Genomic DNA, 12,840 nt, shown 5'->3' with positions numbered 1-12,840 from the left:
ACCGGCAGTACTCTGGCCCAACGCGGGGCCGGTCTCCTAGCCCTTATCCGGGAAACTAAGGGCAGCAACCAATGGAGGTGCGATTGCTGTGCGACGAACTACCGAAGATCCTCCTCCAACGACGACGACGCGACGGAGCTTTCCGAACACAACGCCAACCTGGCAAAGCCCTGACCGCGAAAGCTCACTTACCGAAGGTGACCTGACGACGCAACATGGAAGCAGTGGAACAAGCTGACGCAGCTGTGACCTGACGCCACGCCCTAACTGTAATGCGAGACGGCGAACTAGCGACCTCGATGTTCTTATCGACGGCCACAGTGTGACCGCTCTCGTCGGTACTGTAGCCGACTATTCCGTCATCAGTGGGTCGTTCGCTACGAAGTTAAAGAAAGTTAGGACAGCTTGGGAAGGCCCTGAAATCCGCACAGCCGGAGGTCATCTCGTAACGCCTACAGGAATCTGCACAGCGAGAGTCACCATTAACGGCCGTATTTATCCTACAGACTTCGTAGTCCTACAGCGTTGCTCGAGAGATGTCATCCTTGGTATGGACTTCTTATGCCTCCATGGGGCTGTCATCAACCTAAGAACAAAGTCGATAACGTTATCCACAGAAGAAGCAATACCGCCGCGCACGCCGTCAGGAAACCATGCCTTGAATGTGCTGGAAGAACAAGTCATCATTCCGCCTCGCTCCAGCGTCATTATTTCAGTCGGCGCTCATAAATCACCCGACTTGGAAGGCGTCGTTGAAGGCAGTCAGCATCTGTTGGTCACCCAAAATATTTACGTCGCAAGAGGAATTGCAGAGCTGCGGGGAGGCAAAGCAACGGTTATGCTCACGAATTTCAGCAATGAGTACAAACATGTGAACAAAGGAACAACGGTCGCATACATCGAAGAAATTATCGAAGCCTCCAGTGCTTTCGCCCTTGCCGACTCTGCGGAACCTGCTCAGAGCAACCAAGCCCCTCCCACAGCTTTCGACGTCAATCCCAGACTTCCGAACCATAAGCAAGAACAGCTCAAGGCCCTGCTCCTGCAATACGAAGATTGCTTTTTAATGTCATCAAAAATGCGGTAGACCCCAATCACGAAACATCGCATCATAACCGAAGAAAATGCCAGACCACTCCGTCAGAGTCCTTACAGGGTTTCGACGCGAGAACGTCAAGCCATGAAGAGACAAGTTGATGAGATGCTGCGGGATGACATCATCCAGCCGTCCAAGAGTCTTAGGCGTCCCCCGTGGTGTTAGTGAAGAAAAAGGATGGGACTCTATGTTTCTGCGTCGATTATCGCCGCCTGAACAAAATCACAAAAAAGAACGTGTATCCTCTTCCACGAATAGACGACGCACTTGATCGGCTCCATAACGCCAAGTACTTTTCATCAATGGACCTCAAGACTGCCTATTGGCAAATCGAAGTCGGCGAAAGAGACCGAGAGAAGACGGCGTTTATAACACCGGACGGCCTCTTTGAGTTTAAGGTGATGCCCTTCGGTCTTTGCTCAGCGCCTGCAACTTTTCAATGCGTTATCTGGTGGCGAACGGAGCCGATGCTCCGTTCGCCACCAGATGTCACGGGGTCGTGACGTGGCTGAAGACAAGAGACTTTGTGTTGGAATTTAACTGTTTATTTGGGCAAACCTGTGCCCGGTAAATGGAAAATCCGATTACAGTAGCAGTCTTGGACTGATAGCGGCGAACGGAGTGTCGGCCGTCGATCAACTACTCACAAGCGGCGAAGTGCGTCGGCATTTATACTCTTGCCATCGAATGTTCTAGCATTATCGCTGGCGGTGGCGTAGGTTCCAGAATAATCTGTACAGTTCGCCGAGTGGGCGTGATCTTATCGAAATGATCTACTAAAGTCCTGAAGCTTCTCGAAACCTGCACGCGCGTTTTGCGCTGAGAATTGTGTAGTGTTTTGGGGGGATAACAAAACTTGAAAAATGGAACGTGGCAATATTTTTCTGTTCCAGGCTGAGTATGAAATGAGAATTTTCTTTTGTATTACTCACTCACATCACGCACACATTCACACACTCTCACTGACTCATAGTACTGATTTTTTTATTTAAAACTATTGGAATTTTTTTACTAGAAATAATCTTGATTGACGATGTTTGGCCCTGCTCCAAAACACCTTTGGTGCTCCGAGCCGGCTCTGAAACTTCCCTTTTACTGCAGCAAAGCTGCTCCAAAACAGCATCATTCCTGCTCCCTGAGCTGCTCCAAAACACTGAAGTCCACTTCCACTCCTGTAAGAAGAACTGTTTAAATGCTGTAAAATATATACAGAAGATTATTGCAAGTCACTCGATATTCTAAGGCAAGAAAAATATTGACGTAGCAGATTGACTTGTGCATACTATAGTAATTAACCTTAATTAAATTGTGAATAGTTATTCATCTTGAGGGATTTCATGTTCGGTTATTGCATAAATAGAATCAGGTCTTAATCTAAGACAACGTGCTCTATATTGTTTTCGTTTGGTTCACTCTGAGCAAAGTAAAATTATAGTTTTGACGTTGCTCACTGAAAACGGCACATCAAATCACTCGTCAAACATGGTGATGCCTTCAGCAAGGTGGTCATATGCAACAGTACACTACAAAATAAATTTGTATGAATACGTATTTACTGCGCAGAAATTCCTCCCGACCACATTGTATCTTGCTCTTTTCTAGCCTCTAGTAGACACAAGTTGTGTGCGTAAATATATAGAAATTATCTCGGAGGGTTAAATTTCAGTGTGCGTTTTGGATCTGCTTAATATTTTTTTTGTTGCTTACTCTCATTGCAATCTCCACCTATGCGTGCAGCTGTACGCGAGTGTGCTGATGAAAAGCCCCATGAGCCTGGAGAAGGCCAAGGTGTGCCTGGAGAAAGCGCTCAAACAGGAGCCCACCCACCTGCCGGCCGTGTACCTGCTGGCTGAGATATACGACCAACAGCGCGCCTACGACCGAGGAATACAACTGTAAGAGCAGCTTGGGCACTATTTAGCTTGCAGATATAAGAATAAGCATAACGTCTTGCGCAAAGAAAAAAAAAATTTTTCGGCCGCTTTTGCTAGTGGGTGGAGCTACTGCCCACTGTATATTGTTATAATGTTGTTAATTTGTAAGGTGTAATTAACAAATAATCTAATTAATGTGGGTTCATTAGCAGTCCTAATTAGCAAGGTCCTATTTCTGTTTCTATTTCTGTGTCAATTTTTTTTCCGTTTATCTGTTCTGTGCATCTCTTTCGTTTCCTAAAGAATGCACATCCATTAAAGAAACACTTGCACTGCAGATATATTGTGTCAGCCTCAATGGGTGTGCTCGCCGTAGGCCTTATTATTCACCGAGTTACTAGGCAATACACAAAAAAATGTAGCATACTTATCTTCATTTCTCGATTGTACGTCTCCAAAAGCCAAGTGTCGTCAATTCTGGTTAATCCTATGATGAAGCACTGGACATAGAGAGCGCACCCCAATCAAGTTAATGCATTGCATGCACTAGGCACTGCTTTAGTTTTCTGGTGGCCCCGTTGCGGTGGTCTAGTGGCTGAAGTACTCGGCTGCTGACCTGCAGGTCGCTGGATCGAATCCCGGCTGCGGCAGCTGCATTTCCAATGGAGGCGGAAATGTTGTAGGCCTGTGTGCTCAGGTTTGAATGCCCGTTAAAGAACCCCAGGTGGTCAAAATTTCTGGAGCCCTCCACTACGGCGCCTCTCATAATCATGTGGTGGTTTTGAGACGTTAAACCCCACACATTTATCTTAGTTTTCTGGTGACGTGAAAGTGTATGGATTGAAGCCAAAGTGTCGTCCAGCCGCTCGCTTCCAATGCTCCAGCGCATGCTATTAGCAACGTTACGATTATTACGCGAGTACATATGGTAATGAAGGCAAGTCAGACAGGCAAAGCTCATGCAAGTGTTTAGTTAAAGGGGCCCTGCAACACTTTTTGAGCATGGTCAGAAAAGGCTGCCGATTGGTAGTAGAGGCTCTCGACAACACACGAGCCAAATATTATAGCGCAGCACGCGGCCTGGAATTCGCAATAAATTATCAGTCAATAAAAAGTAGCTGTCTCTTCTCTCGACAAATCACGGAAAATAAGCCCAGTAAGCCCATCTATCAGCCATGGGCTGATTTCAACATAGCGCGCTCGGTTGTTACAGAGGTCGTCGCAAAAGGCCGTCACTTGTCCACGGGTGCGCGTGCGATCGCATTGAAAAAGTTGCGTATTTGAATAAAAAAAAAAGGCTCAAAGTCGCGAGGCGCGAGTGTCGTTTTTTGTTTACCTCTCCTATTCCTTGCTGCTCAGCTTTCATTGCTTTCGTAGGGACGAGAAAAGAGAGAATGCGATTGCAGAGTATAGCAAATCTTCGTTACTCCGCTCGTACTGGACGGATTTTTAAAATTTTTGCCGCTATGAATTTGTGAGATAATATGCTTTTCTAGTGAATTATGTCATGGTTACTCAAAAAAGTGTTTCAGGGCCCCTTCAAGGTTGGTGAGCTATTTTTCTAAACTGCCTTGCGAGTGTTCATAGTGTGCAGAAGTTTCTCTTCGAAACGACTAGGGAAACCAAACAAACGGGTTTTTTTCGTTAGCAATTGTTTGTCAAGCAGCATGTTTCTCTCAAGACCGATTTTTTTTTGCTTGAGTAGGTTTTGGTAGAATTGGCAGTGTAATCGTTTGTTCCGTATATTATTCGTAGAAAGGCATTTGAACACACTTTGACTGTTCACCAATAAAGTTTGTTTGGCCACTGCGGAAGTTGGAGCCACCACAGTGGCCCTGGCTGCGAAGCATGGCTGCGAAGAATGGCTGCTGCCCCAAGAGGCATTGGTTCAGCCCCCACTGCAGCTTTGTCATTTCGATCTAGGTGAAATGCGAGAGGATTATCTATTGTGCTACGTTGGTATGCGTTAGAGACTTGTGGTGGAAGAAATTATCCTAAAAACCCACCTTGCAGTGTCTCTTCCCATCAAGTCTGTTGGGACATTTAATCCCATAAACCAAGTGAAACAAAAGATGGGCGAGGCGGTACATATCCGGCGGAAGTTATAAGGGCAGCATAACAAGATACGACCGAATTGAAAGAACAACAGAACATAGTGCTGCGTCTTTTGATTGTATATGTGCTCATGATTTAGCACTTTTTAAGTACGCACACACCACAAGTGCTTTTCTGTAATCTGGTGTGATGCGCTTAATTTTAAATGGTATGGTTGATAATGACTGTCACCTAATCAGGGTTAATGTAGAATCATTTAGTATCATGTCACTGTAACCCGACGTTTCGATTTCATTGTGTCAATAAACTTTTTTATGTTTTAGTTTACCCTCCTTTTATACCAACACATTCAGATGTGAATTATCGGGCTTGTGCGAATACTTGAATGCTTCGAATATTCGAACGAATAGTGCAGTATTCAAATTCGCTTTTGAACAAAATAAATGGTTGAAAATTTCTAATTGTTCGAAATGAACACGAACAAATAGATGCATATTAGTTCACATGTGACATCCTGTAGAGAGGTTTTCACTACAGTGGAGGGGTGAAAAGTTTTGAAAGCGCCTATTCAAGTATATATTAATTTGCATGTAATCTTCTTGGTAAAGTGGTTCCACTGCGGTAAAGTGATGCTAAGCCATGAAAACTTGTATTAAAAGGAAATCCTTACTGCCGCGAAGCCCCACTTCAAGGTTAAATGAGGATATTACCCCTACATCGATTCATTTTTTAAAGGGGCCCTAAAACACTTTTTTAAGCAACCATTGAATGGAATTACTAAAAGAGCTCATTGCCTCACGAAAACAATAATGCAAAAATTTTAAGAATCCATCCAGTACAAACATAGTTAAAAAAATTTGTCGCACGCTGCAATCGCTTTCTGTCTTCTTTCGTTCCGACGACAACGCTGTAAGTTAAGCTGGGGGGGGGGGGTGGCATAGGAAAAGAAAATACATCACGTGCGCCTGGTAACTTTGAGCACTTTTTACTTTTTTTTCGCATACGCTCCTTTTTCAGTGTGATCGCGCACACGCGTGGGCCTCCTGCAGCGATTTCTATAACGACTGAGCGCGCCATGCTCAAATCAGCCAATCGCTGATAGAAAGCCTTCTACGAGTGACTTTATAGCTTTCTCTGCTATTTGTCAAGGCAAGAGAAGGCAATCGTTAGCTTACTTGTTAATTGTGAATTGCAGGTCGCGTGCTGCGCTATAATAATTAACTAACATGTTCTCGGGAGCCTCTACTACAGATTGGCAGCGTTTTCTGATCATGCTCAAAAAGTGTTGCAGGGCCCCTTCAAGCTTAAAAGCTTGTTATACCGGCTTATATGCTCCAAGTATAGCAAACCTTATAAAGTAACAAATATTTTACAGGCAATCACTTGCATTCTACTCAAAGTTAAATTGTGCCACTAGTATTCAAAGTTTTTTCGTTTTCTTTGGTGAAAAAAAAAAGTGGCATTTGCACTGGCCTTGTTTCAATTTTTTTAATAGTATATAATACATGTATACTATTTGAATTCTATTTCGAATTATTTTACCAATATCACTATTCACACAAGCCTACAATCATCTGTAACATCTTTTATTTAAAGCTCTTTCTTTGATCTTGTGAGCATGTTTTAGCTTTTTTGTGAGAGAATAAGTTTTTTTTGCCATTAAGCTTCATTTGCAGTGACCAGCCATAGATTGGAAACATTGCAATGGTCAAAATGACACCAGAATGACGCTAATTGCATCAAGCTGATCTAAAGCAATGAAATCACAAAGCACTGGAAATCGGCAGCAGCAAAGTGACCCCACCCCGCCACCCCCCCAAAAAAATTCATTGTTGTGTATCAGTCTTGGCTATTTAGATTTCTCTACTACTGGCACATTTTGTGCAAGAGTAGGTAGACCATTCACCAAGGGCATATGTATTTCTCCAAGCATGCATGCTCAAACTGGACGTATGCTATGCTCCTTTCATTGCCATGTGTGAGGAATTTTGACACATTTCAACTTTTCCTTGTGGGCAAGCGTGTTGTTCATTTGTTTGTGAACTTATTTATTATGGTGCCTTATTTGCACTGCTGTTATGTCCACTCAATGTCCTGCATCATGTTGCAAACTTCACTGCGGGCATATTATTTTCCCTGCTTGCCTATATTACATAATGTCGTTTCTTATCCTCGTAGAGAACTGTTACAAGCGTTACAGTAGTGCCCAAACCCGATTTTGATGCGCCCTTGTGCTGTGTTTCTGCCCGTTCAGCCTGCAGAAGCACCTGGAGAGCCAGAGCACCTGCCGGCTACACCAGATGCTGGGCGACTTCTACGCTCGGACTGGTGAACACGACAAGGCCCTGCAGCATTTTGGAATCGCCCTAAAGTGCGTGCACTACTACTACTACTAGTACTAGTTCTACTACTGCTATTTCTGAGCATGGCCTGCCTCTTTCTCAGTCGCGCTATCTGGCACCTTCAGGTTGTCGTGAGCTTTTCGTAGTACTAGTAAATTTTAATCTCCTCGAGATTCAGCAAAGTCTAAGAATGGTGGCTTGATAAATCAGATGGAATCTGGTTTCAATCTCAGTGGGAACACTGAATGATTACCTTACTTACTCGTGTAATGAATGCATTTTTTTGGTTAAAAAATGTAAACAAAGTTGGGGGTGCGTTGATTACGCTGTAAAAATTTTATGAAAACTTTTTCAGTATGAGCGAAGCAGTAAAGCAAAAAAAAAGTTAGGTTGCTCAGCTTCTTTGGTGCACATCACTCATCTTCGGTGACTGAAGGTGCTATTTTCTGCAAGCTGCTCCCGCGCTGCCCGTGCACACTGTAAAGTGTTTTGCGGACATCTTTTCTCGCAATCGTTTAACCGCAACAGTATTATCTGCTGTGATCTCAAGGGGCGTCCAGAAGCGTGTGCTACGACGTCATGATACACTTAGCCAGTATCGTGGCAACCTCACAACATGACTGCTACGACGCTGTTGACATTGCAGCAAGCTGCCACCGAAGCATGAAATCAAACTGTCGATAACAAAGTTAACGACAAAATGCTGCCTCGCTTGCAACCGAAGCAAGAATCAGGGACCATGTTGCAGAAATAGTCACAATCTTTTCTGGGCGAAAGCAACTTCCTTCTGGTTTTCTAGTATCGTGCGACGCGATAGCTACCAATGGCTCTTCTTCGCGACAGGCATAGCTACAGCAAATCCTGTCATCGTCGCTCGAAAATTGCGTGCATGTGGTTAGGTCTTAAAGTTTCGTATTTGCAGGAAGCGACCGTCGGTTGGCATGGAAAGTTTCGTAATCTCTCGCTGTGTGCTTGTCAGCTGCGATGTCTCTACACTGGCACCTTTCGTGAACCCCGCTGTGGTGCATAGATATTTAAAAAAGACTGGGTACGTGCCAAGCACAGATAGAAAGAAATACTATACGGTGCGTGACAGCGAACGAAGGGGGGGGGGGAAGGGAGGGAGTGAGCCGAGGTGGCTGAGGGGGGTCGGCATAATAATAAAAAACGGAAAGAGATCCAACGGGCAAGGAGGCGCCAGGTGGCAGTTAGCTAAACTGCAGCAGACGAATGTAGGGCGTGCATTTATCACACAGGGAAAAGAAAAATCCACATTTTGACGACAGAAGTTAGGGGTGTGTTTATTATGCAAGTGCGTTCATTACACGAGTAAATACAGTGTTAGATAACAACTTGCTTAGCGTGAGCCAGCATGGGGTACAAAAAGTCACCTGACCACCAGCACAAACTTGTGGCTCTAGGCACGCAGGCTGCATGTCCACTTTATCTTTGCGGCATTCATGTAACTAAGAAAAACTGAAAGCTTTAAACATCAGCATTCGCATGATGTAAAATACATGGTAAAAGAGCAGAACCCTATCTCTCTCGGCCTGACCACATATATGTATTGCAGCATGTCAGCACGTGCCTTTACGAAATGGTACCGTGCCCTCCACATAAGAGAGAGAGGGTGCATAGCTTCGCATTACCGCTCGTTCTCGCTCTATAGGGGGTGGGCTTGGCGCTATATCAAAAAGCCACGTGTTGCAACACGCACGTGTAGAAGAAATATGCATTAGTTTTGTAATACAGTTCTAATAAAGCTTTTGAGGCAAGACAGTGTTTGGCTCGCTGCTGGAAACTACAAGGTGCAGTGCCACGCCTGTCATTCTTTGATCTTTTCAGGCAAAAGACTCTTCATGACCTGGTAAGGCCATCATTTTTAGTTTGCCAGTACATCATAATTTGGCAACATAGTACTGCATAACGTTCTCCATTGTTCTTCAATTAGCTGCTCAGTGGTTTGTAATTAAACATGTCCTATGTCACAGATCAAGAAAGACTTGAACGTTCATGTTTTACCTTTTAGTGCATTTACCCCCTTTTTAAAGACAATAGTATTTCTTGGGGACCTTCCACAGAAAAATTTTGGTCTGTCTGTCTGTCTGTACACTTGCCTGTTTGTCTGACCTTAACGATGTCCCAAATGGCCGACCCCATCCGCAGCGCCTACCAATATTGCTCATGATTCGGCGTTCGTACTTGTGCCATTGTCAAATAAAAAGCAATTATTGCGCATGTCTGAGGCACCATAACAATACATCAATAGTCTGTATGCGTGTCTTTTTACTAGAAAAGAAATACATCATTCTAAGGACCGTAGCATTTATCACGCTGCGCTGACAATGCAATGCTTGCACGAAAAGGCAAGTTTTTTCAACACTTTGCTAAGGTGACATGGTTGTGGCACCTACCCGTTGCCTTGTGTTCTACGCCTTATCACCTCCGAAATGGGCACGCATGCCGCGCGCTTCGTTTTCCAGGATAACTGCCAGATAGAGCTCATGTCTCACGTGTAACATGACATGATGTGCTCGTTCGCCTCTGCTGCACACTCGAAACAGTCTAACGCAGCCCCTAAATAAACATTTTGTTCACTCTCTCCAGACGCAAGACTAACGTCTTTCGACGGCATTTACAGAGTAACATGCAAATACGGGGCCAATTTTTTTTATTGAACATTCTTTTTATGTCTTTTGCTCTACTGTCAGGATTCACATTGGCCGAAACTGCAATGACGCACCATTTGTGGCATCACCTGTTGGCGGAAGTTGAAGCTAATAAATTACGATTTTGAGCATTTTGCCCTGCACAGGACTATGAGCAATGCCAAGATCACGAAGCAAGCAATGCGTTTTCATTCACGGCCTACATTTTGCAAATGAAACTGCGGCCATAAAATTCTTAGACCTCTCTCTAAAGTACATGACCGAATCTCTGCTGTGGTGTCTGCCACAGTGGATCAGTGGCTACAGTGATCAAACCTGCAATCTTTTGGTCGTGGGTTCCATCTTGTCCACGGAGATCGCATTTCAGTAGAGGCCAGTGTACTGTTGGACGCCGCTGCACGTGAGAGACTAGAACTGACATACTGAGCCTGAAGTATGTAACTAACAAACGCTACCATATGGTGTTATCGCCGCCTTGATTTGTAGTAAGTTAGTGATGCGAGCCTTGCAATAAGTAATTCGCTGAGAGCTCCCGTCGGCCAAAGCGCACAAACAGACAACACACAAGGAGAAAGACAATGGGTTGAGTGTGTTCCCTGCTTGTGCAGGGCCTGAGATTAGATAAGCTCCGACTCGCCTGCTTTTCGATTCTACAATGAGGGTCACTGCATGCAACTCTAACATAGGTGGTAGAGTATAGTATTCGCTTTGATACAGTTGTTATGCTTGCTGAGAGCTCACACACTGTGTGTTTCCATTTTGTTGCATGCAGCCTAGACCCAAGCAATGCAAGTGCACGGAGGGGCACGCGCAGGGTGGAACAGAGGCCCGAAAATGTGGAGCCTGGCTACGACATGGACGTTGACGAGATAGTGGAGTCTGATGTCGAGGTGAGGGCTCACAACCAAATTTACAGTGGCTTTCTGGGCTGAGGAATTTCACCTTGCTAAGATACTGTAAAAGTGTGATACCACACAAATACAGTTCGTGGCACTGCGATTCGATGATAATGAAAATGGTCACTTCAGTTTTATCATATAGTATGCTATTTTTGTAACTTAAATGTGCACATAATAAATAGTACATGAATGAAAGCAGTGTAAATTTAAGGGCCCATTTTTTTGTTAGGTGCAATAATGATGAGAACTAATAGACAATGGTGGCAAGAGAAGTATAGGGGAGGTTAGAAGTACTTGTAATGAAAATGTGACGAAAAAAAGTGGATGAAAAAATAACTAGCCACCGGCAGAGTCGGAACCTGCGACCATCGAATAACGCATCCGATGCTCTACCAATGAGCTATGGTGGCGATCATCTACTCATCCACTTTATAAGGTATATATGTGTATTTAAATGTAGAAGTGTCAATCAACGCTACCTGTTGCCATTTCGGTGAGAGTGGAACTCTTTTTGCCTGTAGGCTTCGCATTTTCATTACCATTACGTCTAATAATCTCCCCTATACTTCTCTTGGCATCAATGTCTGTTGGTTCTAATTTGCATACAAGTACAGTAATATACGCAGCTTTACCCCTTCACCGAAAATTGGACCATCTCCCCGAAGGAAACACTGATGAGATGCAAAGCAGCAGCGTTGCACACGGGTTGAATGGTGTAACGCAGGTGCTGCGGTGAGAGCTGGAACCTTCGTTTGAAGCGATGGCTGGAGTAAGTCTTGTACGTGACATGCACAAACATGTTTTAACATGTAAGTTAGCCACTCTTCAGGTCTATTGCGCATGGATCGACGTGTCAGCAGTGTAGTGAGCGGCAGTCCGGGCAGGTGTTGTGGGCGAACGGATGAGGCGGCAGCTTCGGGCGCCACAGCGGGCACGCGGCAAGGGAGACAAAGTGTGATGTCAGCGTGCACTGCGAGAGGAGCGTAACATCAACGCACTGCAATGGCATGACCTACTTGGCATTGCACCGACACATGCAACACGCGGCACGTTCGAATTGAGGGACAGCGTTACACAGGCTAGTCAAAGAGCTGCTGCTCATTTAATATGACCGATCAAGCAAATAAAGGAGGACACCATGCCAGTGACGGCATTCCACTGTAGAAATTTATTGACGTGTGTTCGTGCCACTGGCTACTCTTCCTTACTAGTCATCGTAAACTTCAAAGTGCGTCCTTGGTATTCCCTTCGTAGTCGAAGACTCGTGCTTCTTGCATGACCGTGTCACATTTCACCAACAGAGAAGAGTCACATAGTTTGGTTGTGTGTGCCGCAAGGTCTGAAAAGTTTCCTGACTACTGGCCATGAAAATCTTGGCGTTTGGTGTTGCACGTAAAAGTCATGACAATTGGTCACGCTGCATTCGCCGCTGTTGCACCAAGCATACAGAAACTTCAAACTTGTGTGCTGCCATGCAGTTGTAAGTTACCGTAATTACTCGAATCTAACGCGCACCTTTTTTCCGGTTAAGCGAGTTCATAAATCGCATGGGCGTTAGAATCGAGTACGAACAAAAAAATTATGGTCAATCTATTGCCATCGGCAAATCCAAAATGGCCGCCCCCTACGTGCGTCGGCATTGCGCGTCAGCCATCTCTGCCTATGTGTTTCTCATGTGCGGCACTTCGTACGTGTGCTGAGGAGTTCGTCATCTAGTAAGGCATTAGCATCGACGGCGTGGAAGGGCTGACTCCAATAACTCGAGTGCACCACGCTGCCGCTTTGCGTGGAAGGGCTGACTCCAAAAACTCGAGTGCACCACGCTGCCGCTTCTAAAAGAAAAGTCATCGCGTGTGCAGAAACGGACGGAAATCGGGCCGCATCACGGTCGTTCGGAGTTCCCAA

The 12,840-nt window shown here is 45.0% G+C and overlaps 1 protein-coding gene across 1 annotated transcript in view; it reads left to right on the top strand.

Moving 5' to 3' along the window:
• Positions 1-12,840, top strand: part of LOC142804088 (anaphase-promoting complex subunit 7-like) — a 64,334-nt gene that overhangs the window by 46,674 nt on the left and 4,820 nt on the right. The window contains exons 13-15 of the mRNA XM_075890658.1: positions 2,834-2,991; positions 7,280-7,396; positions 10,809-10,926. Coding sequence (XP_075746773.1) covers positions 2,834-2,991; positions 7,280-7,396; positions 10,809-10,926 — 393 coding nt within the window. The remainder of the gene's footprint in view (positions 1-2,833; positions 2,992-7,279; positions 7,397-10,808; positions 10,927-12,840) is intronic.

Source organism: Rhipicephalus microplus, chromosome 3, assembly GCF_043290135.1.
Source record: "Rhipicephalus microplus isolate Deutch F79 chromosome 3, USDA_Rmic, whole genome shotgun sequence".
Lineage (NCBI taxonomy): Eukaryota > Metazoa > Arthropoda > Arachnida > Ixodida > Ixodidae > Rhipicephalus > Rhipicephalus microplus.
The sequence above is the reverse complement of the archived record's forward strand: the minus strand, read 5'-3'. Positions and strand labels throughout refer to the sequence as shown.